Source organism: Melospiza melodia, chromosome 3 (genome assembly GCF_035770615.1).
Source record: "Melospiza melodia melodia isolate bMelMel2 chromosome 3, bMelMel2.pri, whole genome shotgun sequence".
Lineage (NCBI taxonomy): Eukaryota > Metazoa > Chordata > Aves > Passeriformes > Passerellidae > Melospiza > Melospiza melodia.
In genome coordinates, this window is record NC_086196.1 from 139,931,638 (window position 1) to 139,959,168 (window position 27,531).

At 48.7% G+C, this 27,531-nt stretch overlaps 1 protein-coding gene across 7 annotated transcripts in view; it reads left to right on the forward strand.

The window, feature by feature from the left end:
* The window catches only part of DTNB (dystrobrevin beta), a 131,832-nt gene that overhangs the window by 8,904 nt on the left and 95,397 nt on the right, over window positions 1–27,531 (forward strand). For 5 of the 7 annotated variants that reach the window (XM_063153272.1, XM_063153271.1, XM_063153276.1 and 2 more), the window contains exons 3-9: window positions 3,643–3,710; window positions 5,223–5,303; window positions 10,123–10,336; window positions 13,393–13,478; window positions 17,918–18,072; window positions 21,442–21,547; window positions 23,291–23,457. In XM_063153272.1, coding sequence (XP_063009342.1) covers window positions 3,644–3,710; window positions 5,223–5,303; window positions 10,123–10,336; window positions 13,393–13,478; window positions 17,918–18,072; window positions 21,442–21,547; window positions 23,291–23,457 — 876 coding nt within the window. In that variant the 5' untranslated portion in view covers window position 3,643. Of the gene's footprint in view, window positions 1–1,646; window positions 1,689–3,642; window positions 3,711–5,222; window positions 5,304–10,122; window positions 10,337–13,392; window positions 13,479–17,917; window positions 18,073–21,441; window positions 21,548–23,290; window positions 23,458–27,531 lie in introns of those variants that run through there. The other 2 variants (XM_063153274.1, XM_063153278.1) reach the window with 2 other exon arrangements.

The window sequence follows — 27,531 nt, forward strand, 5'->3', positions numbered from 1 at the left end:
TCGTCTGTGATTCTATTGTGTGTGATTCTGAGATTCTCATTCTCACTGATTCTGATTGTGTGATTGTGTGATTCTGAGATTCTTATTCTGTGATTGTGTGTGATTCTGAGATTCTGTGTGATGGTGTGATTCTGACTGTGTGTGATTCAGTGATTCTGATTCTGTGACTGTGTGTGATTCTGAGATTCTGATTCTGTGATTGTGTGATTCTGATTCTGAGATTCAGTATGATTGTGTGATTCTAATTCTGTGATTGTGTGTGACTCAGTGATGCTGATTGTGTTACTGTGTGTGATTGAGTGATTCTGATTGTGTGTGCCTGTGATCCCATGTGTGCCCAGAAGCCCACGTGTGGCTCAGGGCTGATTCCCTGAGCACAGAGCTGCCTGTGGGGCTGTCCTTGGGCCGTTACCTACAGCTGATGAGCTCCAAGAAGAGCGAAACCTGCTAAGCAAGGTCCTGTAGTATTGGCCTGAACCTGGGGGCACTGCCAGGGGGGCACTGCCAGGGGGGCACTGCCAGGGGGTGCCAGTCTCACCTCCTGTGCTGGGACAGAGCTCTGACACAGAGCAGGGGCACTCCCTGTTCTCTCCCTGCTTTGGGACAGGAAAAAACAAGGGGAGCAAGAAAATGTGAGTTTATAGAATTACATTTTATTTATGTATATATATATGTATATATATGTGTGTGTATATATATATATATATATGTATGTGTATATATATATGTATGTGTATATATGTATATATCTATATAAAAGTACAGTTATTTTATTTATATTATTATATATTATATATAATAATTTAAATAAAACAAATTTATATATATATATATATATATATATATATATATATATATATATATAATACCGTTATTTTAGATGGTGGCCAAGTGTAGAATTTCCCACAGTAATTGGCGTGGGATTTATAAGTTGGCTCTGCTGTTAACTCTGTCAGAGGGTGCTCCTGAGGTTGTACCTGTGGAAAGGGGGAGAGGGTGAAAGGATGAAGGGAAATGATGAAATTTTGGAAGTTCACATCAGGCACACTCAGCTGCAGTTTTCTAAGGTACTGCATCGTTTTCTGCTTTCAGTTGAACATATATTTTCAATAAGGATTTCCAAATAGCTGGATTTCCTGTCCCTGGCCAGGCTGGACACTGGGAGCAGCCTGGGAGGTGTCCCTGCCATGGCAGGGGTGGCACTGGGTGGGCTCTGAGGTCCCCCCACCCAAACCATTCCAGGATTCTGTACTGGAGTGCTTTCCCCTCCATGTGCCCACAGAATGGGAGCAGCCCCCGCAGGAATTGCTGGCTGCCACATCATTCCAGCCTGTGTTGTGTTTCCTGGCACTTTGCTCACAGATTTTGCTGCCATTTTTGAAAAACCAAAGAGCCAGCAAACAAATAAACAAAACCCCTGCAAAAAATCCCAACAAAACCCAAACCCAGCCTCCCCACGCCCTTCAAAGAACCCAGCCCAACAAACCAAACCAGCTCAGGCCAAGCTGCTGCTTTCCTTCCCTGTTTTGGGAGCTGAGCACTGTAATTTGCATCCCAAACATAGTTGCAGTTCTTGTGGGTTTGGTTCATTGCTGTTTTGAACTTGGGAAAGATTCCCCACCTTCCTTCTTGCCAGCCTCACCACCGAGGGATCCTCCTGTGCCTGGTGGTTCAGGGATTAAAAACAGGTTTGTCAATTCTCCTCACAGAACCTCATTGCCAGCACTGGCAGCAATGTGGGAGTGGGGCTCTGCTACCAGGAACAGGGACAGGACAAGGGGAAATGGCCTCAGGCTGGGCCAGGGCAGGCTCAGGGTGGACACCAGGAGGAATTTCTGCATGGAAAGGGTGCTCAGGCCTTGGCAGGGGCTGCCCAGGGAGGTTTGCAGTGCCCATCCCTGCAGGTGTCACCTGGATGTGGCACTCAGGGGACAAGGTGGGCATTGGGCACAGATTGTACTGGGTGGTCTGGGAAGGATTTTCCTGCTGAACAGTTCTGGCATCATGGAGAGAGCAGATCCCTCATTCAGGTCCCATTTCAGGGCTCTCAGTCCCTCCTTTTCCTTGCAGAGGGCACAGAGGTGACCCTCAGCTCCCCTGCAATGGGACTGTGTCTGTCTCTGTCACTCTGTCCCCTTCATGCAGGAGTTGTGTGTGGCACTGTTGGGTGCTGTGTCCTGGCACTGGCAGGGACCCCTGGATCCCTGGCAGTGCCCAAGGCCAGGCTGGACAGTGGGGTTGGAGCACCCTGGGACAGTGAAAAGTGTCCTTGCCATGGCAGAGGTGACACTGGATGGGCTCTGAGCTCCCTTCCCACCCAACCCATCCCAGGATTCCCTGAATGAGGAATCTCTGGGCAAAGAGGTGGCAGTGATGGCACTGGCAGGTGCTTGGTGGGGAATGAGATGGGGTTGGAAACTCGTGTGCCCAAATCCCCCAACTTCTACAAGTCATAAAAATTGCCACTGAGGCTTTTTCCTGTAAAAAAATCCAGTAAAGACACAGCAGCACATTGGTTCTGTCTGTGGTTTCTGAACCATGGAAATACAGTGTATTTTCAGCTCAGAGCTCATGTGTTTGTTTTCCTTCCTGAGAAGGAAAAAGGCTGAGGAGGATTCTGAGCTGTGGGGTTCCAGCAGGACCTTGGGAAATGCCAGGCTGTGCCCAGGGAGCTGTGCCAGTGCCAAGGCAGGACTTTGTGCTGCTCCTGGTGCCCCCTGAGGCTGCTGCAGCCTGGGCTGAGCCAGCTGTAGTCTGTATGGAACTCTAGGAGAGCTGTTTGGGATTTTTGTCTTTTTTTTTTTAGGGTTAGACACATAAAACCTCTATTTAATGGTTTTTAATTTGGTGAATTTGGTAACCAAAGAACAATGTAATAATTCGTTGAATTATAAATTAAATTTTACATTGATGCTGAATTAACTTTCAATTTTTTTTTTGCTGCAGTGGGCTGAAATTTGGCATCTTTTAGAACTGTGGAGTGAAATAAGCCCTGAGAGCTGCTGAATTGTCCCTGTGCCCCCTTACCTTGGGGTACACGCTGCTCCCTGCTCCTGTCACTCTTTTCATCTGATTTCCCAGGAAAGGGAGCCTCCTCTGCCAAACTGGTTTTATTTCCAACTTAATTTGAAGTTTTCTACTTCCCTGGAAAATCCTAAGTGACCTCAGGGGCTCAAAGTTCAATGAATTTTAACAAGTTTTGTTTGAAGCCAGCATTCCCCCAAACCCAACATCCTCACAAATCCTTTTCCAAGCTGAAGGATTCTGAAGAGGGGTCACTCACCTCTGTCAGCCAGGGAAGGGAATGGGCTGAGCCTGTTCCTGCTGACCCCCAAAGTCTCCAACTGCAGCATTTCCCCTTTTTTGGTTCAGAACAGAGGAATTTTTATGGGATATTTCTGCTTGTATCAATGCAGCTCTGGGCTTTTCAAACTAGAGCAATTGAAATGTTGAATTAATGTTTCCTGTGCCTTGGAAGGTGTTAACAAGCCTGGGGTGTGTGTGTGGAATGGGGTAAGGATGAGAGGTGTCTGTCTGTCCTGGAATCCCCAGTCCCCGACCAGAATCAGACTGAGGGACAGAATGCTGCTGCTCCTGTCCCAGAATTCACACACAAACAGTGTTTGCCATTTCTGTCTCCAGAATGATTGAGGAGAGTGGCAAGAGGAGGAGGACCATGGCAGAGAAGAGGCAGCTGTTCATGGAAATGAGTAAGTAGGAAATCTGAAGACATGATGTCCTTGATTCTTCACTGAGAGCTTCCCTGGGCCAGCTGCAGCAGATTGTCCCCACCCTGTCCCCAAGCCCGTGCAGGGACAGCCATCCAGGGGCTGCTCAGGAGAGTAATGCCCAGAGGGAGCCAGATATGCCTGGGGAGCATGTTTATCCCTGGGTTCTGGGGAGCTCCTTCCTTAGGGAATCCTCACATCTCTCATCCATGCCAGTGCCTGAGGGTTGTGGAGAATTATTTCAATGAATAGTGACAGCAGGCAGAGCAGCTTTGGCCTTAAAAAGAGGTAGAAAATGGCCCTGCAATGCTGCTGAGTCAAGAAATGGTTTGGGGGCTGATTTGTGCAGGATTCTCCTCTGGAAAAGCAGAGTTAGGAACTGGTGTTTGCATGGCATCACGTTGTCCTGCTGTCCTGCAGGAGTCAGGGCTGAAGGGGGTTCCTGGATTGGGCCAGCATGTCCTTAATTCCAGTTACACACTGGGGGAGCTCTGACTGTTTATACTGGTTTGTTTCCAGAGCAGCATTGTTAGGGAATCAGGGAGTGTCTGGGTGGGAAAGGGCCTTAAATCCCAGTCCATGCCACCCCTGCCATGGCAGGGACACCTCCCACTGTGCCAGGGTGTGCCAGTGTCCAGCCTGGCCTTGGGCACTGCCAGGGATCCAGGGTGGCACCCTGTGCCAGGGCCTGCCCACCCTGCCAGGGCACAATTCCCAATTCCCAGTATTCCATCCAGCCCTGCCCTCTGGCACTGGGAGCCATTCCCTGGCTCCTGTCCCTCCATCCTTGTCCCCAGTCCCTCTCCATCCTTCCTGCCAGCCCCTCCAGGTGCTGCAGTTGGGTCACCCCAGAGCTTTCCCTTCTCCAGGCTGAACAATCCCAGTTCTCCCAGCCTTTCCTACAGCAGAGCTGCTCCATCCCTCTGATCACCTTGGTGCCTCCTCTGGGCTCTCTCCAGCAGCTCCAGGTCCTTGTGCTGCTGCCCAGGGCTGGGGCAGCTCTGCAGGTGGGCTCTCACCTGGGCACAGGGGCAGGACCCCCCTGCGTGCCATGGCTGGGATGGGTGGGAAGAGACTCTGGAGCCTTTTGGCAGGAGCAGAGGGAAGCACCAGGAGGTGAAGAAGGTGCTCAGAGGGAAGCACAGCCCCACAGCAGGAGCAGAGGGAAGCACAGCCCCACAGCAGCAGGTTCAGAGGGTGCTCAGAATCAAGCCCAGCCCCACAGCAGCAGGTTCAGAGGGTGCTCACAAGGAAGCACAGCCCCGCAGCAGCACAGCCTCACATCAGCAGGTTCAGAGGGTGCTCAGAATCAAGCCCAGCCCCACAGCAGCAGGTTCAGAGGGTGCTCCCAAGGAAGCACAGCCCCACAGCAGCACAGCCTCACATCAGCAGGTTCAGAGGGTGCTCAGAATCAAGCCCTGCCCCACAGCAGCAGCAGCAGCAGAGGGTTTTCAGAATCAAGCCCAGCCCCACAGCAGCTCTGGTTTGTTGCAGGAGCCCAGAACTTCGACGTGATCCGGCTCTCCACGTACAGAACCGCCTGCAAGCTGCGCTTCGTGCAGAAGAGGTGCAACCGTGAGTGCTGCCTGCCTCTCCTCCCCCCCGCTGCATGGCTGCTGCATTGCTGCACCCCTGGAGGGCAGGGGAGCCCTGACCTGCTGTGTTTAACAGAGATCTGATACAGAATTGATTATGGAATTAAACAGGCAGTGAGCCTTGCCCGATGCTCTGTGATATTTTCATGTTTATTCTTTAATGTTCAGAAAATGTCAATTCCAAGGGAGCTGTGGTGTTCATTGCCCTCAGAGCTGGGTGTAAGTGGTCTCAAGCTCCCTGTTTCCTCACAGGGAACCCCAGAGCAGCCCCAGTGAGCACAGGGCCAGTCCCTGCCTGCAGGTGTCCCTGTGGGGACACGGGTGCCATCGGTGACCATGGAGAGCTCTGGGCAGGGCAGGTTCTCCCCTTCCCTGCTGTGGGCTCTGACCATGGACAGCTCCCAGGTGGATCCCAGGTGAATCCCAGTGAGCAGGATGCACTTTGTGCCCTGCCCCTGCTGAGCTGGACACAGCAAAGAGCAGAGCAGGATAACGTGTGGGAGGAGATCCCTAATCCCAGGGCACAGGAACTGACTGCTGGGGGCTGAGGAGGAGGAGGAGACCAGCAGAAGGGCTGAGGAGGTAGAGGAGGCCAGCAGGAGTCTCAGGTTCTCTAGCTGCTCACTGTCACCAGAGATGTGTCACAAAGTCTCTTTTCCCACCCCGGTGGTTGAAGGAGGAGTCAGAGCTCTTAATTTCTCGGTCTCAAGGGTGTTTATTGTTCCTTATCTATAAAATTCTTTCTCCTATCCAGCCAAGCAAGACAGTCAGAGGCACTCTGCCTGCCCCAGGGCTGTGTTATGTCTTTATACTAAAAACTACATGTACAATATTTACAATTACTTTCCAATACCTATCACTTATGTTAGACAGTGAGCTGCTACTCTAAACCAATCCAAAAGTGCCACCATCACAGCAGAAGATGGAGGCCAAGAAGAAGAAGGACAAAGGCTGGACATGCCCAGATTCCTCCATCTTGCCCCCTGAACCCCCATTCTAAAACCCCAAAATCTATTTTTTCACTCTGTGATAAATTCACTATCATTCTACTTAAAATTTCATGGCTTGTAATTCTTCATATAAAGGGTTCTGGCTGTAGTTAGAGTTTTAGGGTTCAAACTCTGTTTACCAGCACAGGGCACAAAGGAATGGCAGCTGCAGAGCTCTGCATAGGGCACAAAGGAATGGCAGCTCTGCACAGGGCACTGGTGCCCCCCAGGAGCCCTTTGGCACCCCTGGGCTGGGCATGGGGCCCTGCAGCTCTCTCTGGTCAGGGGGGTGGCACAGCCTGGTCCTTTGGGGGGGTTTTGTGTGAGAAATACAAAGTTAGGTCAGTGTGAGGAAGGCATGAGCTCACACTGACTGCAGATCATTCTGAAATGTCACTGTGTCTGTGGTCTGGGTGGCTGCTGATCCTTGGATGTCCCCTCCACCCTCCTGCAAATTTTAAAAGCTTGGGAACATCTCAGAATGTTGCTTCATGTGGTTCTGCAGATGGCTCACTGTGGTTTGGGAAAGGTTTCTGCATGTTGTTAACACTGCTTGGGTACAGGAGGGGAATTTGGGGGAGAGCTTGGGAACCCCAAACCTGTGTTTATAAAACATTATCCTCTGGGTTTGGGAACTGGATCAACTGGAAACTGCCAGAGTTTAACTGGAACATCAAGTTCCTCCTACCAGTCAGCATGAGGGTGTTCAAAATCACTGTGAACATTTTGTAGTGGATTTAGAGCTTCGTCAGATCCCAGAGTGGTTTGGGTGTGGGGAGGGCCCTTAAATCCCACCCAGTGCCACCCCTGCCATGGCAGGGACACCTCCCACTGTCCCAGGATGTCCCAATGTCCAACCTGGCCTTGGGCACTGCCAGGGATCCAGGGTGGGCACCCTGTGCCAGGGCACAACAATTCCTCATTCCCAAGATCCCATCCAGCCCTGCTGGCAGTGGGAGCCATTCCCTGGCTCCTGTCCCTCCATCCTTGTCCCCAGTCCCTCTGCAGCTCTCCTGGAGCCCCTTCAGGCCCTGGCAGTGGCTCCAGGATGTCCCCAGAGCTCAGTTTGTCCCTTGAACCCCCCAGATCTGCCCCCCACAGGATTTGTGTGCTGAGGATCAGAAGCCCAGCCCGGAGCCATGGCAGGCAGCAGCACCTTGGGATGACAGGATGCCAGCTGGGTTGGGTGGGAAGGGAGCTCAGAGCTCCCTCAGTGCCAGCCCTGCCATGGCAGGGACACCTGGGACTGTGCCAGGGTGTGCCAGTGTCCAGCCTGGCCTTGGGCACTGCCAGGGATCCAGGGTGGGCACCCTGTGCCAGGGCCTGCCCACCCTGCCAGGGAGGAATTGGGGCTGGTGGCTGAAACACTGCAAGCTCAGGGGGAGGCTCTGCTCCTCCCAGGTGTCACCAGGATATTTTCTAAAAAATCCCTTCACCAGGACTTTTCTCCTGAGAAGCCTCAGAAAAGAAATGTAAACAATAATTATCTGACTGCTTAGATTGTGGTCTGGAGGTTGCTCACCAGCAGGTGCATCTTTGATTGGTTCCATGGGAATTGTTTTTAATTAATGACCAATCACAGCCAGCTGTGTTACGACTCTGGTCAGTCACAGGTTTTTATTATTCATTCCTTTCTAGCTTTTTGATGTCTCCTTTCTCTTTAGTATAGTTTTAGTATAGCATTTTATGACATTATATGATATAATGTAATATTATGTAATATATAATATATTATATAATATAACACAATATAATATATTATATATATAATGTAATATATAATATAATAGAACATAATATAATACAATGCAATATGTAATATATATAATGCAATATATAACATAGCACCACACAACACATATTATATAATATATAATATTATATAATATGTAATGTATAATAGATATATTATATATAATGTTTTATAATATATAACATATATTATATACTATATAATATATCATATATCATATATCATATAATAGAAATTGTATAATATATATAATATGGGGCTGTTTAGCCTGGAGAAGAGGAGACTCAGGGGTGACCTGATTGCTCTCTACACCTTCCTGAAGGGAGGTTGGAGACAGGTAGGGATTGGTCTCTGACAGAACTAGAGGACACAGTCTGCAGCTACCTCAGTGTTGGGAAGGATGAAAGTTTGACCAGAAAGTCTCACAGGTATGTGTGCTTGGCAAAAAGATTTTTAAATGTAGAGTCTGATGAAGGAATAGAGATGAAGCAAGTTTTGATATGGAAGAAAAGAATTGCTGAGCCAGTCTCACTGGATAACCAAGGAGGCAAAGGGTGTGTGAGTTAGAAGGGGTTTGTATGGCTTAGAGCAAAGGATAAACCCACCCCAAACAAGAAGATGTTTTTACCAAGCAGAAAAATAACACAGGCAAACAAGTCAGCAAATGTGGCAAGTAGAAAAAAGATCTCAGAATTTTCCACTGCAAGTAAACTGAAAAACAACTTCTATCTTAAACTGCAATGTACTGACTGTTAGTGACAGAACAGTAACATGAATATGGTAATTACAGTACTTATGATAGGCTGTAGATAATAGTTAAGGTATAGATTGGTTCTGCTGTATTAAGATGCTCAGCAAAGAAAAGTTTATAATGCATTGTAACCAAAAGAAAAGTATGTAATGCATTTTTAGCCAGAATTAAAGGGTCTTTAGGCTTGTCTGGAGCTGACAGCTGTAGGCACAGCTCTGTCACCCACAGCCCTGGACTGCTGTAAAATCTTGGATACAATAAACTGCATTTTGAAGAGCTGCCTAGAGTCCCACATCCCTCATTTCATCTTTTACAATGGTGCCCAATGTGGGGCACCATTAGTAAGAGCCTGAGTGAGGGATGCAGGTCTTCAGGCTTGTCTGCATCTGGAGCTGACACCTGCATGCCCAGGCTCTGCCACCCATGACCCTGGACTGCTGTAACTCTTGGATGTTATAAATTATATTTTTAAGAGCTGTCTGGAGTCCCGCATCCCTCATTTCAGCTCTTACAGTGGCGCCCAACGTGGGGCACCATTAGTAAGAGCCTGAATGAGGGATGCAGGACTCCAGGCCTGTCTGCAGCTGGAGCTGACAGGTGTAGGTACAGCTCTGTCCCTCACAACCCTGGACTGCTGTAACACCTTGGATGTAATAAACTGCATTTTAGAGAGAACCTGGAGTCCCACATCTCTCATTTCAGCTCTTACAGTGGCGCCCAACGTGAGGCACCATCAGTAAGAAGGATGAGGGATGCAGGACTCCAGGCCTGCCTGCAGCTGGAGCTGACACCTGCATGCACAGGCTCTGCCACCCACAACCCTGGACTGCTGTAACATCTTGGATGCAATAAACTGCATTTTGAAGAGCTGCCTGGAGTCTCTCATATCTCATTTAAACTTTTACAGTGGCGCCCAACGTGGGGCACCATCAGTAAGAGCCTGAGTGAGGGATGCAGGACTCCAGCTGTAGGCACAGGCTCTGTCACCCACAACCCTGGACTGCTGTAACGTCTTGGATGAAATAAACTCAATTTTGAAAAGCAGCCTGGTGTCCCACATCCCTCATGTAGGCTCTTACAGTATAGGTTGGATATTAGGAAGACATTTTTCACCAAAATAATAATAAAGCACTGGAATGCTCTTTCCAGGGAGGGGGTGGGATCACCATCTCTGGATGTGTTTTTTATAAACACTGGACATGGCACTGGGTGCTATAGTCTGGTTGAGATGTTAGGGCACAGGTTGGACTCGATGATCTCTTCCAACCTCATCATCCTGTTATTCTGTTTTCCCTTTGTTTCCCAGTTCACCTTGTTGATATCTGGAACATGATTGAAGCCTTCAGAGATAACGGCCTTAACACCCTGGACCACAGCACGGAGCTCAACGTGTCCCGCTTGGAAACCATCATCTCCTCCATCTACTACCAGCTGAACAAACGGCTGCCCTCCAGCCACCAGATCAGCGTGGAGCAGAGCATCAGCCTGCTGCTCAACTTCATCCTGGCAGCCTATGACAGGTCAGTGTGCCCCTGTGTGCCAGCCCTGCCAGAGCAGTGCCAGGGCATCAGCCTGCTGCTCAACTTCATCCTGGCAGCCTATGACAGGTCAGTGTGCCCCTGTGTGCCAGCCCTGCCAGAGCAGTGCCAGGGCATCAGCCTGCTGCTCAACTTCATCCTGGCAGCCTATGACAGGTCAGTGTGCCCCTGTGTGCCAGCCCTGCCAGAGCAGTGCCAGGGCATCAGCCTGCTGCTCAACTTCATCCTGGCAGCCTATGACAGGTCAGTGCTGCTCCTGGGTGCCAGCCCTGCCAGAGCAGTGCCAGGGCATCAGCCTGCTGCTCAACTTCATCCTGGCAGCCTATGACAGGTCGGTGCTGCTCCTGGGTGCCAGCCCTGCCTGCCTGGGCAGTGCCAGTGTGCCCCCTGTGGTGCCAGCCCTGCCTGTCTGAGCAGTGCCAGTGTGCCCTCTGTGTGCCAGCCCTGCCTGTCTGAGCAGCAGGAGTGTGCCCAGGAATGTGCCAGGGCTGCCCTCTGAGGGGAGCTGGGCACTGCTGGGAGCCCTGTGCTGAGCAGGGCTGGGGCAGAGCAGGGCAGGGATGGAGCAGAGCAGGGATGGGGCAGAGCAGGGCAGGGATGGGGCAGAGCAGGGATGGGGCAGAGCAGGGCAGGGATGGGGCAGGGCAGGGATGGGGCAGAGCAGGGCTCAGGCAGAGCAGAGCAGGGATGGGGCAGAGCAGGGATGGGGCAGAGCAGGGATGGGGCAGAGCAGGGATGGGGCAGAGCAGGGATGGGGCAGAGCAGGGCAGGGATGGAGCAGGGCAGGGATGGGGCAGAGCAGGGCTCAGGCAGAGCAGGGCAGGGATGGAGCAGGGCAGGGATGGAGCAGAGCAGGGATGGGGCAGAGCAGAGCAGGACTCAGGCAGAGCAGGGCAGGGCTCGGGCAGAGCAGAGCAGGGATGGGGCAGAGCAGAGCAGGGCTGAAGCAGAGCAGGGCAGGGTTGGGGCAGAGCAGAGCAGGGCTCGGGCAGAGCAGAGCAGGGATGAAGCAGAGCGGGGCAGAGCTGAGCAGAGCAGGGATGGAGCAGGGCAGGGATGGAGCAGAGCAGGGATGGGGCAGAGCAGAGCAGAGCTGAAGCAGAGCAGAGCAGGACTCAGGCAGAGCAGGGCAGGGATGGAACAGAGCAGGGCAGGGATGGGGCAGAGCAGAGCAGGGCTCGGGCAGAGCAGGGCAGGGATGGGGCAGAGCAGGGCAGGGATGGGGCAGAGCAGAGCAGGGCTCGGGCAGAGCAGAGCTGAAGCAGAGCAGAGCAGGGCTCAGGCTCCCTCTCCAGGAGCTCAGCAGCACGGCAGGCTGTGCTTTTATAGGAACGCCCATCCCTGCTGGAATGCTGAGAGTGCTCACAGAGTGCTCACAGAGGGTGCTGCTGGCACCATCAGAACCTTCAGCATTCCCCTTGGCAGGTACAATCCCTGAATCCTGGAGTGGTTTGGGTGGGAAGGGACTCTACCAGCTATCCAGTGCCACCCCTGCCATGGCAGGGACACTGCCACTGTCCCAGGGTGCTCCTACCCCAATGTCCAGCCTGGCCTAGGGTGCCCTTCCTGGGAATTCTGCCTGGCTGGGTGCTCTGAGGAGGAATTTGGGCCCTGGCACAGCTGGAATGCTGCTCTGGCACATCTGGAATGCTGCAGTGGGCCCTGGCAGGGCCAGCAGGGCAGGGGGAGTTGCCTGGGCTGGGTGAGGAGCTGGGGTTGGCATCAGTGGCACATCCACATGGATGTCCCTGCTGTGGAACCTGCTGCAGAGCCAGGCTGGGGACATGTGGAGGGTGAGGAAGGAGCCTCACAGGCCTGGCCTGACTTGAACCAGTCCCCAGGTCTGCTTCCATTCCTGTGGCCATTCCTGGGTTTAAATCTCCTCTTACAGGGGATTCAGGATCTTACAGAAGGTTTTGTCTTTTTCCCTGCTGGTGGAATTCAGGTGGCACGGAGCTGGGCAGGTTCCTCAGCAGCTGCTCCTGGGGCAGAGTGGATCTGGAAGGGAGGAGTTTGGGGTTTGGGTGATTTATAAACAGTGTCAGGGGACAGGCCCAGTGCCTGGGGGCATCAGGAGAGAGTTTTCCAGGACAGGCTGTGTCCTGGGAGGAGACACTGATGGCTTTGGGCACTGCTTTTTCTGGGAGCCAGGCTGGGAGAGCTGGGGGTGCTCACCTGGAGAGGAGAAGGATCCAGGGAGAGCTCAGAGCCCCTGGCAGGGCCTGAAGGGGCTCCAGGAGAGCTGCAGAGGGACTGGGGACAAGGATGGAGGGACAGGAGCCAGGGAATGGCTCCCAGTGCCAGAGGGCAGGGCTGGATGGGAGATTGGGAATGAGGAATTGTTCCCTGGCAGGGTGGGCAGGCCCTGGCACAGGGTGCCCACCCTGGATCCCTGGCAGTGCCCAAGGCCAGGCTGGACACTGGGACAGTGGGAGCTGTGCCTGCCATGGCAGGGGTGGCACTGGGGGGGCTCTGAGCTCCCTTCCCACCCAAACCTCTCTGGGTCCTGCTCCTCCAGGCCCTTGCCCAAAGCCCCTCTCAGCTCTCTCAGAGACTCCCTTCAGGGATTTCTGCTTTTCCAGCTCTCCCCACACTCACCCTGTGCTTTCCCCATCTCTGCATTTTCCATGCCAGTCCAAATCCCCTGGCCAGCAAGTTTAGTTACAATTATTTAAAGTGCTGGGAGTTGCTGGAGGTGGTGGCTGCTGTTGTTCCCATTATTTCTGGGGTTCTGAGTGGTTCTTTTCCCATTATTTCTGGGATTCTGGGGTGGTTTTTGGTGGTGTTCCTGTGATTTCTGGGGCTCTGTTGTTGTTGTTCCCATGATTTCTGTGACTCTGGGGTGATTGTTGCTGTTGTTATTCCCATGGCTTCTGGGGTTCTGGGGTGGTTATTTTTGTTCCCATTATTTCTGTGATACTGGGGTGGTTGTTGCTGTTGTTCCCATGATTTCTGGGGTGCTTGCTGTCATTCCCAGGATTTCTGGGGTGGTTTTGTCTCCATCCCTGTGCAGTTCTCACAGGTGCCTTTCCCTGCAGTGAGGGCCATGGGAAGCTGACAGTGTTCTCAGTGAAAGCCATGCTGGCCACCATGTGTGGGGGGAAGATCCTGGACAAGCTCAGATGTGAGTACCCCTGAGGAATCCCACCTTTATGGACTCTTTCCTTCCCTGTGTTTGTTCTGTTCAGCTCTGGAGGGTTTTATTGTGCTGCTTTTGTGATCTTTGCACTGAGCTGGGGCTGTGCAGAGTTCCAGAGTCATTAAGGTGGGACAATCCCTTCCAGCCCATGCTGTGCCCAGTCCCCACATTGTCCCCAGAGCACTGGGTGCCACATCCAGGGATGTTTGTTCCATATTCCAATTCCTGGTTATCCCAAGCCCAGGACTGAGGAGCCTTCCCAAGCCCATTCCTTCAATTTAGCACTTCTTTAAATGGAGAATTTGAGGGCTGATTTCCAATGGAAATGTCCCAGGTGTCACCATTTCCCTGTTTTGGGGATGTTGGAGGTTCCTGTGAATTTCCTGAGGCTCTCTGCACCTTCTCACTCTGTAATCCCAGCTGCCGAGGTAGAATCTCAGGATGGTTTGGGTTGGAAGGGACCTGGAGACACCTCCCAGTGTCCCAGGCTGCGCCCTGCCCTGTCCCTGAGCCCTGCTGGCCCCTGAGCTCAGTTCCTTTCCTCTCTGAGCAAACCCCAAATCCTGCTGGATGAGCACACAGAACAGGATTCCTCCAGCTGGAGAGAAAAGTGGTGGTGGAAGAGTTCTGGAAAATCAGTTCTGGGGAATCCTGAGCAAGATGGGGAACTGCAAAGAGCTGCTCCTTCCCCTTCCAGCTGCTCCTTCCCCTTCCAGCTGCTCCCTGCTCTGGGTTTCTTCTCAGCACTATGATTGTGCTGCTTGGCTTTCCCCCTCTCTTTCCTGTTGATTTTCTCAGCTTTTACAGAGACAGGGCACCTGAGAGGTGTTTTAAAAGATTTTATTCTATTATCAGTGTCAGAGATTTTATTCTATTTAGAATAATCTTATCCTATTGACAATAAAATCTTAAAAATATTTATTAAAAGATCTTATTCTATTAAGAATAAAATCTTAAAAAGATTTTTTTTATTTTATAAAAAGATTTTTTTTCTATTATCAGTATTATCAGTGAGACACCAGAGATGTAAAACCCAATGCCATTTCATCAGAAGCCAATCTATTTCTTGGTTACAACAGCTTAGAAATGTTATTTGGCTTATCAGCTTTTGCCACACAGTGCTGCTATCACTTCCAACACCAATCACCTCTGTTTCTTCTCCACATTGTCTTGCTGCAATGTATTTTCATAGTTCTAATTCTATAAAATATCTAGTCTTGTTTTACTCTTTACAAGCTCTAATTCTATAAAATATCTAGTCTTGTTTTACTCTTTACAAGCTCTAATTCTATAAAATACCTAGTCTTGTTTTATTCTTTACAAATCCATTTCCCACATGTCTGCCTGGTTACTGACCCACTTCACCCCCAAAATCTCCTTGTGCAGAGGGATCCCAGCCCAGCCTCCCTTCCCTGAGCAGGCTGGAGCTCTCTGGAAATCCTGGCATTTGTGTTTTTTCATGTTTTCTCACCCCATGGTGGGCACAGGACAGTGTCCTGAGAGTGTCCCCATGGCACAGAGGGACTGGGGGCCCTTCCCTGGCTCTGGAATTTCCTGGGATGAGCAGCTCCTCGTGGGGCTGTGCAAGGCAGGGATCCATCCCTGTTGGATTTGGCAGCAATTCTGACACAGGAAGAGATGAGAATCTTGACTCCGTGTTTCAGAAGGCTGATTTATTGTTTTATGATATGTATTGTATTAAAGGAAAATTATATGTTAAAACTATTCTAAAAGAATAGAAGAAAGGATTTCATCAGGGGAAGGGAAGGGAAGTGAAAAGGAAAGGGAAAGGGAAATCTTGTGACTGACCAGACAGTCTGAGCCAGCTGTGATTGGCCATTAATTAGAAACAACCACAGGGCTTGGAGGGGTTTTTAATTTCCCCTTGGCACGGCCTGAGCTGTTCTCTCTCATTTTCAGATTTCCATACCTTGAATTTCTCTCCCTTTAGGATCACTTCACTGTCTGCTCAATCTGAGCACACCCAGGAGGTTTCAGCCCATTTTAAATACAATTGTGTCCTGTCCCTGTTGTGTCCCACCCTGCCAGGTTCATTGCAGACCTTCAGCTCCTGTGCAGAAGGATTCTGCTCCAGAATGGATTCGGATTCTGGAATTCTGGCTCTCTAGTTTTAGTTGTTCCCATTGGTTTCATTTTGTGTGCATTTTCATCCTGACCTTTTTTTCCACATTCAGTTTCTAGGTCAAGTCTAATTTTTCTGGCTGGCTTGTTTTTCTAAAATACACAAATCCACCATTTTAAATATTTTTTTTTCTTTTTTGCCCCCATTTCTCCTAATATGTTTTCTTTATAAAAGATGTTATAAATAATAATGTTATAAAAATAATGTTATAAACATTATTCAAGGGACCTTCAGTTCAAGCTGCTCTCTTCAGTCAGTGATACAAATTCCAGGTGTCTTTATCCCTCTCAACTAAGGCATTGCAAGCTTCTTCCTGAGCTCATTCTTTCAGGAAACTGGGATAACTCCTCCAGTTTACTGGAAATGTGCCTTTCTGAGAGTGTCTTTGTTCCTGAAGCTGGTTTTGATCACTGAAATGAAGGTTATTTTCTGCCAGCATGAGCTTTTTGATGTTTAATTACTGCTGGTGCCTGAAATAACAGCAGAGAGGGCTCAGTGCCACGGAGGAGATCTGGGATCTGTCACATCCTGGGCAGTTCTAGGTCGGGTTTCCTTTGGTGAATCCTCCCTTTGGAGCATCCCAGGGCTCTGGGGGTGCCTCAGGGCCCAGCTGGCTCTGTGAGAGATCTCTGCAAGGAGATTCTGGGTCCCAGGACAGTTCTTGTTTCTGTCTGACATCGTTGAGATCTGTTTGACATCATTTTTCTGTCGTGCTCTCTGCATCCTGCCCCTGGGATCTGCAGCTCTGGGGAGGGGATCAGGGACCCCCAGGGCTCAGGGAGGAGCAGGGACAGGGAGTGGGGCACCTGCAGCACCTCCCTCTTCTCCTTCCATCCTTACAAACATCAGGCAACAGCTGCTCAGCACCTTTTGCTCTCAGGAGGATGTTTGTCCCCACAGAGCTGCTTAAAAAGTGTGAACTCCTCTGATCACAAATGTTCTCAGAATGGTTTGGGCTGGAAGGGACCTTAAATCCCACCCCAATTAAATTCCACCCCAATTAAATCCTACCCCATTCAATCCCACCCCATTCCACCCCTGCCATGGCAGGGACACCTCCCACTGTCCCAGCCCCAGTGTCCAGCATGGCCTTGGGCACTGCCAACCTCCCTGGGCAGCCCCTGCCAAGGCCTGAGCACCCTTTCCATGCAGAAATTCCTCCTGGTGTCCACCCTGAGCCTGCCCTGGCCCAGCCTGAGGCCATTTCCCCCTGTCCTGTCCCTGTTCCCACCTGGCATTTGGCACAGGTTGGGATTTCCCAGTGCCAGGAATCCTGGGCTGTGGTGCCCCTGCCATTCCCTGGGCCCTCAGTGGGCATTTCCCTGGAGCTCTGCCAGCTCTGGCACTGGCACAGCTGAGTTCCCCTCTGGAGCCTCCTCTGGGGGTTCTGTAGGTTCAGGTTCCAGCTGTGTTCCCCTGGAGTTCTCCTGCTCTGCTCCCTCTCTGTCCCAGCTGTGCATGGGATCCATGGGATGGGATGGGATGGGATGGGATGGGATAATGGGATGGGATCCATGGGATGGGATCCATGGAATGGGATAATGGGATGGGATCCATGGGATGGGTTAATGGGATGGGATCCATGGAATGAGATAATGGGATAATGGAATGGGATGGGATGGGATGGCATGGCATGGCATCCATGGGATAGGATAATGGGATGGGATGGCATGGCATGGCATGGCATGGCATCCATGGGATCCATGGAATGAGATAATGGGATGGGATAATGGGGTGGGATGGGATGGGATAATGGCGTGGCATCCATGGGATGGGATCCATGGGATAATGGGATGCGATAAGGGGTTGAGATAATGGGATGGGATGGGATGATGGGATCCATGGGATGGGATCCGTGGAATGGGATGAGATAATGGAATGAGATAATGGAATGGGATAATGGGATGGCATGGCATGGCATGGCATGGCATGGGATCCATGGGATGGGATAATGGGATGGGATGGCGTGGCATGGCATCCAGGGGATGGGATAATGGGATGGTATAATGGGATGGGATGGGATAATGGGATGGCACGCCGTGGGATGGGTTAATGGGATCCATGGGACGGGATAATGGGATGCGATCATGGCATGGCATGGCACGGCATGGCATGGCACGGCATGGCCTGGAGGAAGCAGGGACTGGGAGCCCTGACCTGGATAGATCCTGCCCTGCCATCAGCCCTGCTCCGAGCCCAGCTCAGGGAACCCCTCGGGGCGCACGGGAGCCGTTCCCGCAGTGACCCCATATTGATGGGGGTTTATTGTATTTCCTTACAGATATTTTCTCTCAGATCTCAGATTCCAACGGGCTGCTGGTGTTCCCCAAGTTCGAGCAGTTCCTGCGGGAGGTGCTGAAGCTGCCCACGGCCGTGTTCGAGGGGCCCTCCTTCGGCTACACCGAGCACTCGCTGCGCACCTGCTTCCCGCAGCAGGTCAGGGATGGGATTGGGGTCTGGGGATTTGGGGTGTGGGATTGGGGATTTGGGGTGTGGGGTTGGGGATTTGAGGTTTGGGATTGGGGGTCTGGGATTGGGAGTTTGGGATTTGTGGTCTGGGATCGGGGATTTGGGGGCCTGGGATTGGGGGTCCTGGGACTGGGGATTTGGGGTCTAGGATTTGGGGATCTGGGGTTGGGGATTTGGAGTCTGGGATTTGGGGTCTGGGATTGGGAATTTGGGGTCTGGGGTTGGGGGTCTGGGATTGGGGATTTGGGGTCTGGGATTGGGGATTTGGGGATCAGGATTGGGGATTGGGGGTCTGGGATTGGGGATTTGGGGGTCTGGGATTGGGGATTTGGGGGTCTGGGATCGGGGATTTGGGGTCTGGCATTGGAGGTCTGGGATTTGGGATGGGGATTTGAGGTCTGGGATTTGGGGATCTGGAATTGGGGATTTGTGGTCTGGGGTCTAAGATTAGGGGTCTGGGATTTGGGATCAAGGATTCAGGATTGGGGGTCTGGGATCTGGGGTCTGGGATCAGGGATTGGGGATCTGGGATTCTGTATTTGTGATTCAGGATTCGAGATTTTCAATAAGGGATCAGGGGTCTGGGATCAGCCAGGATCAGGGATTGGGGATCGGGGATTGGAGATCAGGGATTTGGGGTCTGGGATTGGGAATTTGGGGATCAGGATTGGGGATTTGGGTTTGGGGATTGGGGGTGTGGGATTGGGGATTTGAGGGTGTGGGATTGGGGATTTGGGGGTCTGGGATTGGGGATTTGGGGTCTGGCATTGGAGGTCTGGGATTTGGGATGGGGATTTGAGGTCTGGGATTTGGGGATCTGGAATTGGGGATTTGTGGTCTGGGGTCTAAGATTAGGGGTCTGGGATTTGGGATCAAGGATTCAAGATTGGGGGTCTGGGATCTGGGGTCTGGGATCAGGGATTGGGGATCTGGGATTCTGTATTTGTGATTCAGGATTCGGGATTTTCAATAAGGGATCAGGGGTCTGGGATCAGCCAGGATCAGGGATTGGGGATCGGGGATCGGGGATTGGAGATCAGGGATTTGGGATTCAGGATTTTTAATCAGGGATTTGGGATCTGGGGTCTGGGATTCATGACCTGGGATGGGGGATTCAGGATTTGGGATGTGAGATTTGGGATTCAGGATCTGGGATTTGGGGTTCCCAGGGCATTGGGGCTGGGGGTCACTGAGGTCCCCTGTACAACCCAAGCACTTTGAAACAGTCCACAATAGGCAGCTGAAGGATTTTCTGCATTTCAGTTGATCCCCCTCCATGAAGGGCCTCCCCTGTTCCCCATCAGAACATCAGCAATGACTCATTCCTTCCCCAAAACACAAACCATGCCATTTTCACTGTTTTCCCTTGATTTTTCAAAGCTTTTTCACTGTGTTAAGACAATTAGTTTAACAAGTCACTTCCAGGATCTGTTCAAAGTAAACACCTTCTGTGCTCCAGTTTATTTTAAAATCCATTGCAGTTGCATTTTAATTGTTCCAATGATTTGTTTCTCATTTGAGGTAATGTAAATAATATAACTAATCCCAAAATCAACTGTAAACATGAACTTGATTGATCTTAGGCCTAAAATTAAATGTTTAGACTCTGGGCATGATGATGCTCCAGCAGAAACATTTCTGCAGCATTTGATGTAAAATTTATAGTGACTAAATATAAGTTAATTAGCAATTAGCATGTTTGGAATGTGGCACAGTAGGAAACAGCCTTTGATTTCAGAATCACTGAGGCTCCAGATTTACATCTGATATTGGGAATTAGGAATTGTGCCCTGGCACAGGGTGCCCACCCTGGATCCCTGGCAGTGCCCAAGGCCAGGCTGGACTTTGAGGCTTAAAAAGTGTAAATTGCTTTAATTTAAAATGTTCTCAGAATCCCAGACTGGTTTGGGTTGGGAGGGAGTCAAATCCCACCCAGTGCCACCCCTGCCATGGCAGGGACACTTCCACTGTCCCAGGAGCTCCAACCCAAATGTCCAGCCTGGCCTTGGGCACTGCCAGGGACCCAGGGGCAGTGGAGATGTCCCTGCCATGGCAGGGGTGGCACTGGGGGATTTTTAAGGTCCCTTCCCACCCCAACCATCCCTGATTCCATGGCTGTGGCAGCACAGGAACGTTCCTGGCAGGCACAATTGGAACAGTGTGGCAGTGATGTTGGCAGGGTGCCCAGGATGAGGTGAAGGATGAGAATTATTTGACTCCAAGGTCTCAGAAGGCTGATATATAATATAATATAATATAATATAATATAATATAATATAATATAATATAATATAATATAATATAATATAATATAATATAATATAATATAATATAATATAATATAATATAATATAATATAATTCATTAATTATAAAAATCATTAATTTATTCAATTATTCCATTAAAGATTAAATAAATATTACAATATTAAAATTATTAAATTATTTATTAAAATTATTATATTAAATTATTTGAAATTATATGGTTATATTACATCACATTATATTATATTTCATTAATTATAAAAATCATTAAATTAATAAATTATGTTATTAAATTATTAAAATAGTTAAAATATTAAAAATAAGAATAATAAATTAAATATTAAATATTAAATGTTAAATATTAAACTATGAAAATAATTCTATTTCATTACATTATATCTTATTAATTATAAAAATATGAAAATATCAAAACTATTAAAATATTAAATATTGAATAAATCTTAAAATATGAAAATAACTATTAAATACATAATAAACAAATAAATATTAAATAGAAATATTATACTGTTAAGATATTAAATATTAAAAATATAAAATTGTTTATTAAAATTATTACATTATATTATATTATATTAATTATATTTTTATATTGTATTTATATTATATTATATTATATTATATTATATTATATTATATTATATTATATTATATTATATTATATTATATTATATTATATTATATTATATTATATTATATTATATTATATTATATTTATTATATACTAAAACCATCCTAAAGAAAGAGAAAGGATACATCAGAAGGCTTGACAAGAATGACAATAAAAACCCAGACTCAGCGAGTCTGACATAGCTGGCTGTGATTGACCATTAATTAAAACCAATTCACATGTTTGGATAAACAATCTCCAGGCCACATTCCAGAAAAGCAAACCATGGAGAAGCTGAGGCTTCATCTTCTCGGGAGCAATAACCTGGCGAAGTGATTTTTCAGCAAATCTCAGTGTGACAGAGGAGTTGTCAGTCTGGAGGAGCCCGGCATGGGCAATCTGCTGGCTGTGCCCCCAGCTGTGCCCCCTGTGCTCTCCCTGCAGAAGAAGGTGATGCTCAACATGTTCCTGGACACGCTGATGGCCGACCCTCCTCCCCAGTGCCTTGTGTGGCTGCCCCTCATGCACAGACTGGCCCACGTTGAAAATGGTAAATGCAGCATTTCCCTGCTGGGAGCCTGGGGTGCTCTGTCCTTGTGCCTTCCTGTCCTGGCCCAGAGCACCCCAGAGCTGGTGGGGTCACATTCCTGGGGATGTGGGGTGGGAGCTGGCTGGGTGTGAGAGCAGCAGTAGGGCAAAACCCGTGGATTTTATTTAAAATGACATTTTCTGAATATTCCTGAGGTTGAGGGAGCTGGGAGAGGAGAAAAGGAGGCTCAGGGGGGCCCTTGTGGCTCTGCACAAGTCCCTGACAGGAGGGGACAGCCAGGGAACAGGGACAGGACAAGGGGAAATGGCCTCAGGCTGGGCCAGGGCAGGCTCAGGGTGGACACCAGGAGGAATTTCTGCATGGAAAGGGTGCTCAGGCCTTGGCAGGGGCTGCCCAGGGAGGTTGGCAGTGCCCATCCCTTGCAGGTGTCACCTGGATGTGGCACTGGGTGCCCTGGGCTGGGCACAAGGTGGGCATTTGGCACAGGTGGGGCTGGATGGGCTGGGAGGGATTTTCCAGCCTCAGGGTTCCTGGGGTTTTTAAATTAATTTTGATGGTGGCAATTTAAATTTGATGGGGTCAAGTCCTCACCAGGAGGTGAGGAGGTGGATGTGGTTAAAATGTTGGGTGAACTCCAGCAAAAAAGGGATCCTAGTTTGATCCTGGTTTGATCCTGGCATTCCCTGGCAGCAGCCAGGAGCAGGATGGGACCAGCTGGGCTGCTCCCCTTCACTGGGGTCTTTCCCATCCAAATCCCAGTTTTGGCCCTTGCAGAAAAATGAAAACAAACAGAAATAATACCACAAGAAAAAACCCCCACAGACAAAATCCTAAACAAAGAAACCCCACAAAAATCTAAGCAAACAAAGCGCAAGAAAACAATGACAGAAAATAAAAACCACAAGCAAAAACCAGCAAAACAACCAAACTATCCAAAGCAAGAAAACACAAAAAAACCCCGGGGTTATTTTTACTCCTTCCCCTCATCAGGATTTCAGGGTTTGGGTTATTATTGCTTCCCCTCATCAGGGAATCAGTTTGGGTTATTATTTATTCCCAGCATCAGGAAATCAGAGTTTGGGTTATTGGTATTCTTTCCCCTCATCAGAAAATCAGGGTTTTGTATTTTGGGTAATTTTTTCCCCTCATCAGGAAATCAGGCTTTGGGTTATTGTAATTCCTTCCCTTCATCAGGAAATCAGGGTTTGGGATATTTTTATTCCTCTCATCAGGAAATCAGGGTTTTGTATTTTGGGTTATTGGTATTTTTTCTCCTCATCAGGAAATCAGGGTTTGGGATATTGATATTCCTTGCCCCCATCAGGATATCATGGTTTGGGTTATTATTCCTTCTCTTCATCAGGAAATCAAGGTTTGGGTTATTATTGCTTCCTCTCATCAGAATATCAGGGTTTGGGTTATTGTAATTCCTTCCCCTCATCAGGAAATCAGGGTTTGGGTTATTATTTTTCCCCTCATCGGGAAATCAGGGTTTGGGTTATTTTTATTCTTCTCATCAGGAAATTAGGGTTTGGGTTTTTGGTGTTGCTTCCCCTCATCAAGAAATCTGGATTTGGGTTATTATTCTTTCCCCTCATCAGGAAATCAAGGTTTGGGTTATTGGTGTTGCTTCCCCTCATCAGGAAATCAGGGTTTGGGTTATTTTTATTCCTTCCTCTCATCAGGAAATCAGGGTTCACCAAAAATCCCCTGAAAGTTTTCTTTTCTTTGTGTTTCCCCCAGTCTTCCACCCCGTGGAGTGCTCGTACTGCCACTGTGAGAGCATGATGGGCTTCAGGTACCGCTGCCAGCAGTGCCACAACTACCAGCTGTGCCAGAACTGCTTCTGGAGGGGCCATGCCAGCGGCCCCCACAGCAACCAGCACCAGATGAAGGAGCACTCCTCGTGGGTAAGGCTTTCCTCATGGCAGGGAGCATCCTCTTGGTCAGAGCACCCCTCATGGGTAAGGCCTTCCTCATGGCAGGGAACCTCCTGCTTGGGCAAGGCACTCCTCATGGGTAAGGCCTTCCTCATGGCAGGGAACATCCTCTTGGTCAGAGCACTCCTTGCGTAAGGCCTTCCTCATGGCAGGGAACATCCTCCTCCTTGGTCAGAGCACCCTCGTGGGTAAGGCCTTCCTCATGGCAGGGAACATCCTCTTGGTCAGAGCACTCCTCGTGGGTAAGGCCTTCCTCATGGCAGGGAACATCCTCCTCCTTGGTCAGAGCACCCTCGTGGGTAAGGCCTTCCTCATGGCAGGGAACATCCTCTTGGTCAGAGCACTCCTCAGGTAAGGCTTTCCTCATGGCAGGGAACATCCTCCTCCTTGGTCAGAGCACCCTCGTGGGTAAGGCCTTCCTCATGGCAGGGAACATCCTCTTGGTCAGAGCACTCCTCGTGGGTAAGGCCTTCCTCATGGCAGGGAACATCCTCCTCCTTGGTCAGAGCACCCTCGTGGGTAAGGCCTTCCTCATGGCAGGGAACATCCTCTTGGTCAGAGCACTCCTCAGGTAAGGCCTTCCTCATGGCAGGGAACATCCTCTTGGTCAGAGCACTCCTCAGGTAAGGCTTTCCTCATGGCAGGGAACCTCCTGCTTGGTCAGAGCACTCCTCAGGTAAGGCTTTCCTCATGGCAGGGAACATCCTCCTCCTTGGTCAGAGCACTCCTTGTGGGTAAGGCCTTCCTCATGGCAGGGAACCTCCTGCTTGGGCAAGGCACTCGTCATGGGTAAGGCCTTCCTCATGGCAGGGAACCTCCTCTTGGTCAGAGCACCCCTCATGGGTAAGGCCTTCTTCATGGCAGGGAACATCCTCTTGGTCAGAGCACTCCTCTGGGTAAGGCTTTCCTCATGGCAGGGAACATCCTGTTGGTCAGAGCACCCTCATGGGTAAGGCCTTCCTCATGGGCACCATGACACCTCCCACTGTCCCAGGTGCTCCCATCCCAGTGTCCAGCCTGGCCTTGGGCACTGCCAGGGATGCAGGGTGGGCATCCTGTGCCAGGGCCTGCCCACCCTGCCAGGGCACAATTCCCAATTCCCAATATCCCATCCAGCCCTGCCCTCTGGCACTGGGAGCCATTCCCCATGTCTGTCCCTCCACGCCTCAAATGACCAAATTCAGAGAGAAATAAATGTGGGCATTTTCAGCAGGTGAAGAATTAGTTTAGGAAAACGAGGGGTTTAAGTGTGGAGTAATCACATCTTGTGTGCATAATTTGAATTCTCTGTGGGATCAATGATATAAAACCAGATTGTGGTTTTCATAGGATTTCAAAGGAATTAAAGCAGAGGGGCAGGAATGATTTGAGCTTTAAGGTCCCTTCCACACAAACCCTTTCAGGATTTGATGATTTGGGATGACCAAGTGCCCATTCCAGAGTCTCTCCAGGGCCTTCCCACCATTCTGCTGCTCCCCAGGATGGAGCTGGGGGCTGATAAATAAAAACTCCAGGACCTGGAAGGAATGAGGCTGCACCTCCAGGGCAGGCTGGACACCAGCAGGAATTGACTCCATGGCAGTGACTGGTGTTAATTATCAATTATCAGTAATTGCCAGGCACTGATGGTGTTTATGTAACTCCTATTTGAACCACTGGTAATCTGAATTTTCACTTGAGTGTCCCTTGGGAGCTGGTCCCACTCTGAAGTGTTGTACAGCAGCAGTAATTAATAATTGTAATTAATTAATGATTACCATTAATAATTAATAATTGTAATTAAATCCAGAGCTGTAATTAGCCAGGGCTTGCCCTTTCCTGGGGTGCCAGTGAAGGAGAGCAGCAAGAGGAGCTGCCAGCTGATGTCTGAGCTCCCATATGGAATTATGGAATTATTAGGGCTGGAAAAGACCATCCCCAGGGTTCCATGTCACTGCTGGGAGCACAGCAGCATTTTCAGAATTAATTTTGTAAGTCAGTTTGGGATTTAAACCCCATTTTTTGGTCATTCCTGTGGGTGTCACCAGCATTGCCAAGGACCCGGGATCGCCAATTCTCTGAGGCCATTTAGTGTGAGAATCAGAAAAACAAAAACTTCTACAGACTCTAAATAGTTTAATCAATAGCCTTAGATGACACCTAGATTAATGTAAAAATATAAATGTAAAAATACAAATGTAAAAATATAAATGTAAAAATGCAATGTAAAAATAAAATACACAGACATTTAGCAGGAAAAAATCATAAATGTGTGTTTCTATAGATGTAAGTAAGAATATGCCTTAAATAAGTGAGAAACTGGATTGTGAAGGCCCAGGACCCAGGATTACCAATTCTTTGAGGCCATTTAGTGTGAGAATCAGAAAAACAAAAACAACTTCTACAGACTCTAAATAGTTTAATCTGTAGACTTAGATGACAGATTAATGTAAAAATGTAAATGTAAAAGTACAATGTAAAAATACAATGTAAAAATACAATGTAAAAATACAATGTAAAAATACAATACACAGACATTTAACAAAAAAAAAAAATTCATAAATGTGTGTTTCTATAGTTGTAAGTAAGAATATGCCTTAAATATTCTGGAACTGGGCAAAATGGTGAAGGGTTTATAATGCAAGGGTGTGGTTTTGTGGAATAAACTGAGAGTTTAGAAGTTACAATAAAAGCCTGTGAATTAGAAGCCCATTAAATAAAAGTATCCAATAATGCAGCAGAAATAAGTAAAAGTGATAGGTTAAAAAAGTAAAAGAAATCCTGTGGCAGCTGTCAGTTAGTTTAGGAAGTTAAATATTGCCTTGTAATGAAGAAACTTGTGACTACTCCTAAACTGCAGCCAAATGCTTGCTCCTCTAAAATCTGACAGCCTCTGATATTAACATTTATATTTATTAAGAAATAAATTGTTCTTAGCTTGAAAGTAGTCCCATCCCTTCATTTCTAGCAGTGACAACAATAATTTAGCACCGCTGAGGGGAGTTGTGAAATGAGATAAATTCACTCCTGCCTGTCCCAGCCCTGCCCCAGCTTGGCTCTGCTGTAAAGGACAGAAATTTGGCAAGGGGCTGTTCCTGCCCTCAAAATGCCCCTCTGTGTTCAGAGAGTGATGTGAAAATCCCTTAATGGGATGGGATTCATCCCTCTGAGAGCCCCCAGGTGTAATTGGTTTATTTATTAATCTTCCATCCTTTTGTTAAAATTTTCAATTTCCGCTGTCAGAGCCCTTCAGAGCCTCCCAGAGCTCGATCCCCAGTGCACAGATTTCCCAGCAGTGCTGGGCATTTCTGCTCCTGTGCCCTCTGCTGCCTGTGCCAGGTGTGTGTGCCTGCCCTGCCCTTCCTTCCTGGGCTCACCTGTGCTGGTTCCCCCAAAATCCTGGGGGAATTTCTTGTGCTGATTCCCCCAGGAATTCTGAAATTTGGGTCTATTTGGGCCAGGTCTCGCAAGCTCTTGAAGATCTATTTCACGCCTGAGATAGCTCAGCTAGGCATAAAATATATAATATATATTATATATATATATTATATATATAAAAATATAATATATATATATAATGTACCTTAGAAAATATAGAAAATATATTCTATATATATAAATATTATACCTTAGAAGGCATAAAATCAGCAAGATGGCTTCTGTTGCAATGTTGGAAACAAAAAGGGTTTGATAAAAGGCAAAATAACAAACAGAGAAAAACTGAGCCAGGGGTCCTTGCCCATGGTAAAACACCTCACAAAAGGGATTGGTTTCCTTGGTCTCTTCTTTTTCTGGTAAATTGCTCAGGTGGGACTTTTTGGCTCCTGTCCAATTGGCTATCCTTAAGTTTGAGGTGAAGTCCCCCAGATCCTATGAGGTGTCTTTTCACCTAATTGAGGAGAGAAACATATGGGTTTATTTCCTTTTTAAGGGGACAAAGGAGAGTTTTGTCACTTTATCCATGGGGGCAACATTCCTGTCCTCACCTGTGCTTGTTCCTGCAGAAACCCCCGGGGTCACCTGTACAGCCATCCCTGTCTCACCTGTGTTGTTTCTCCAGAAATC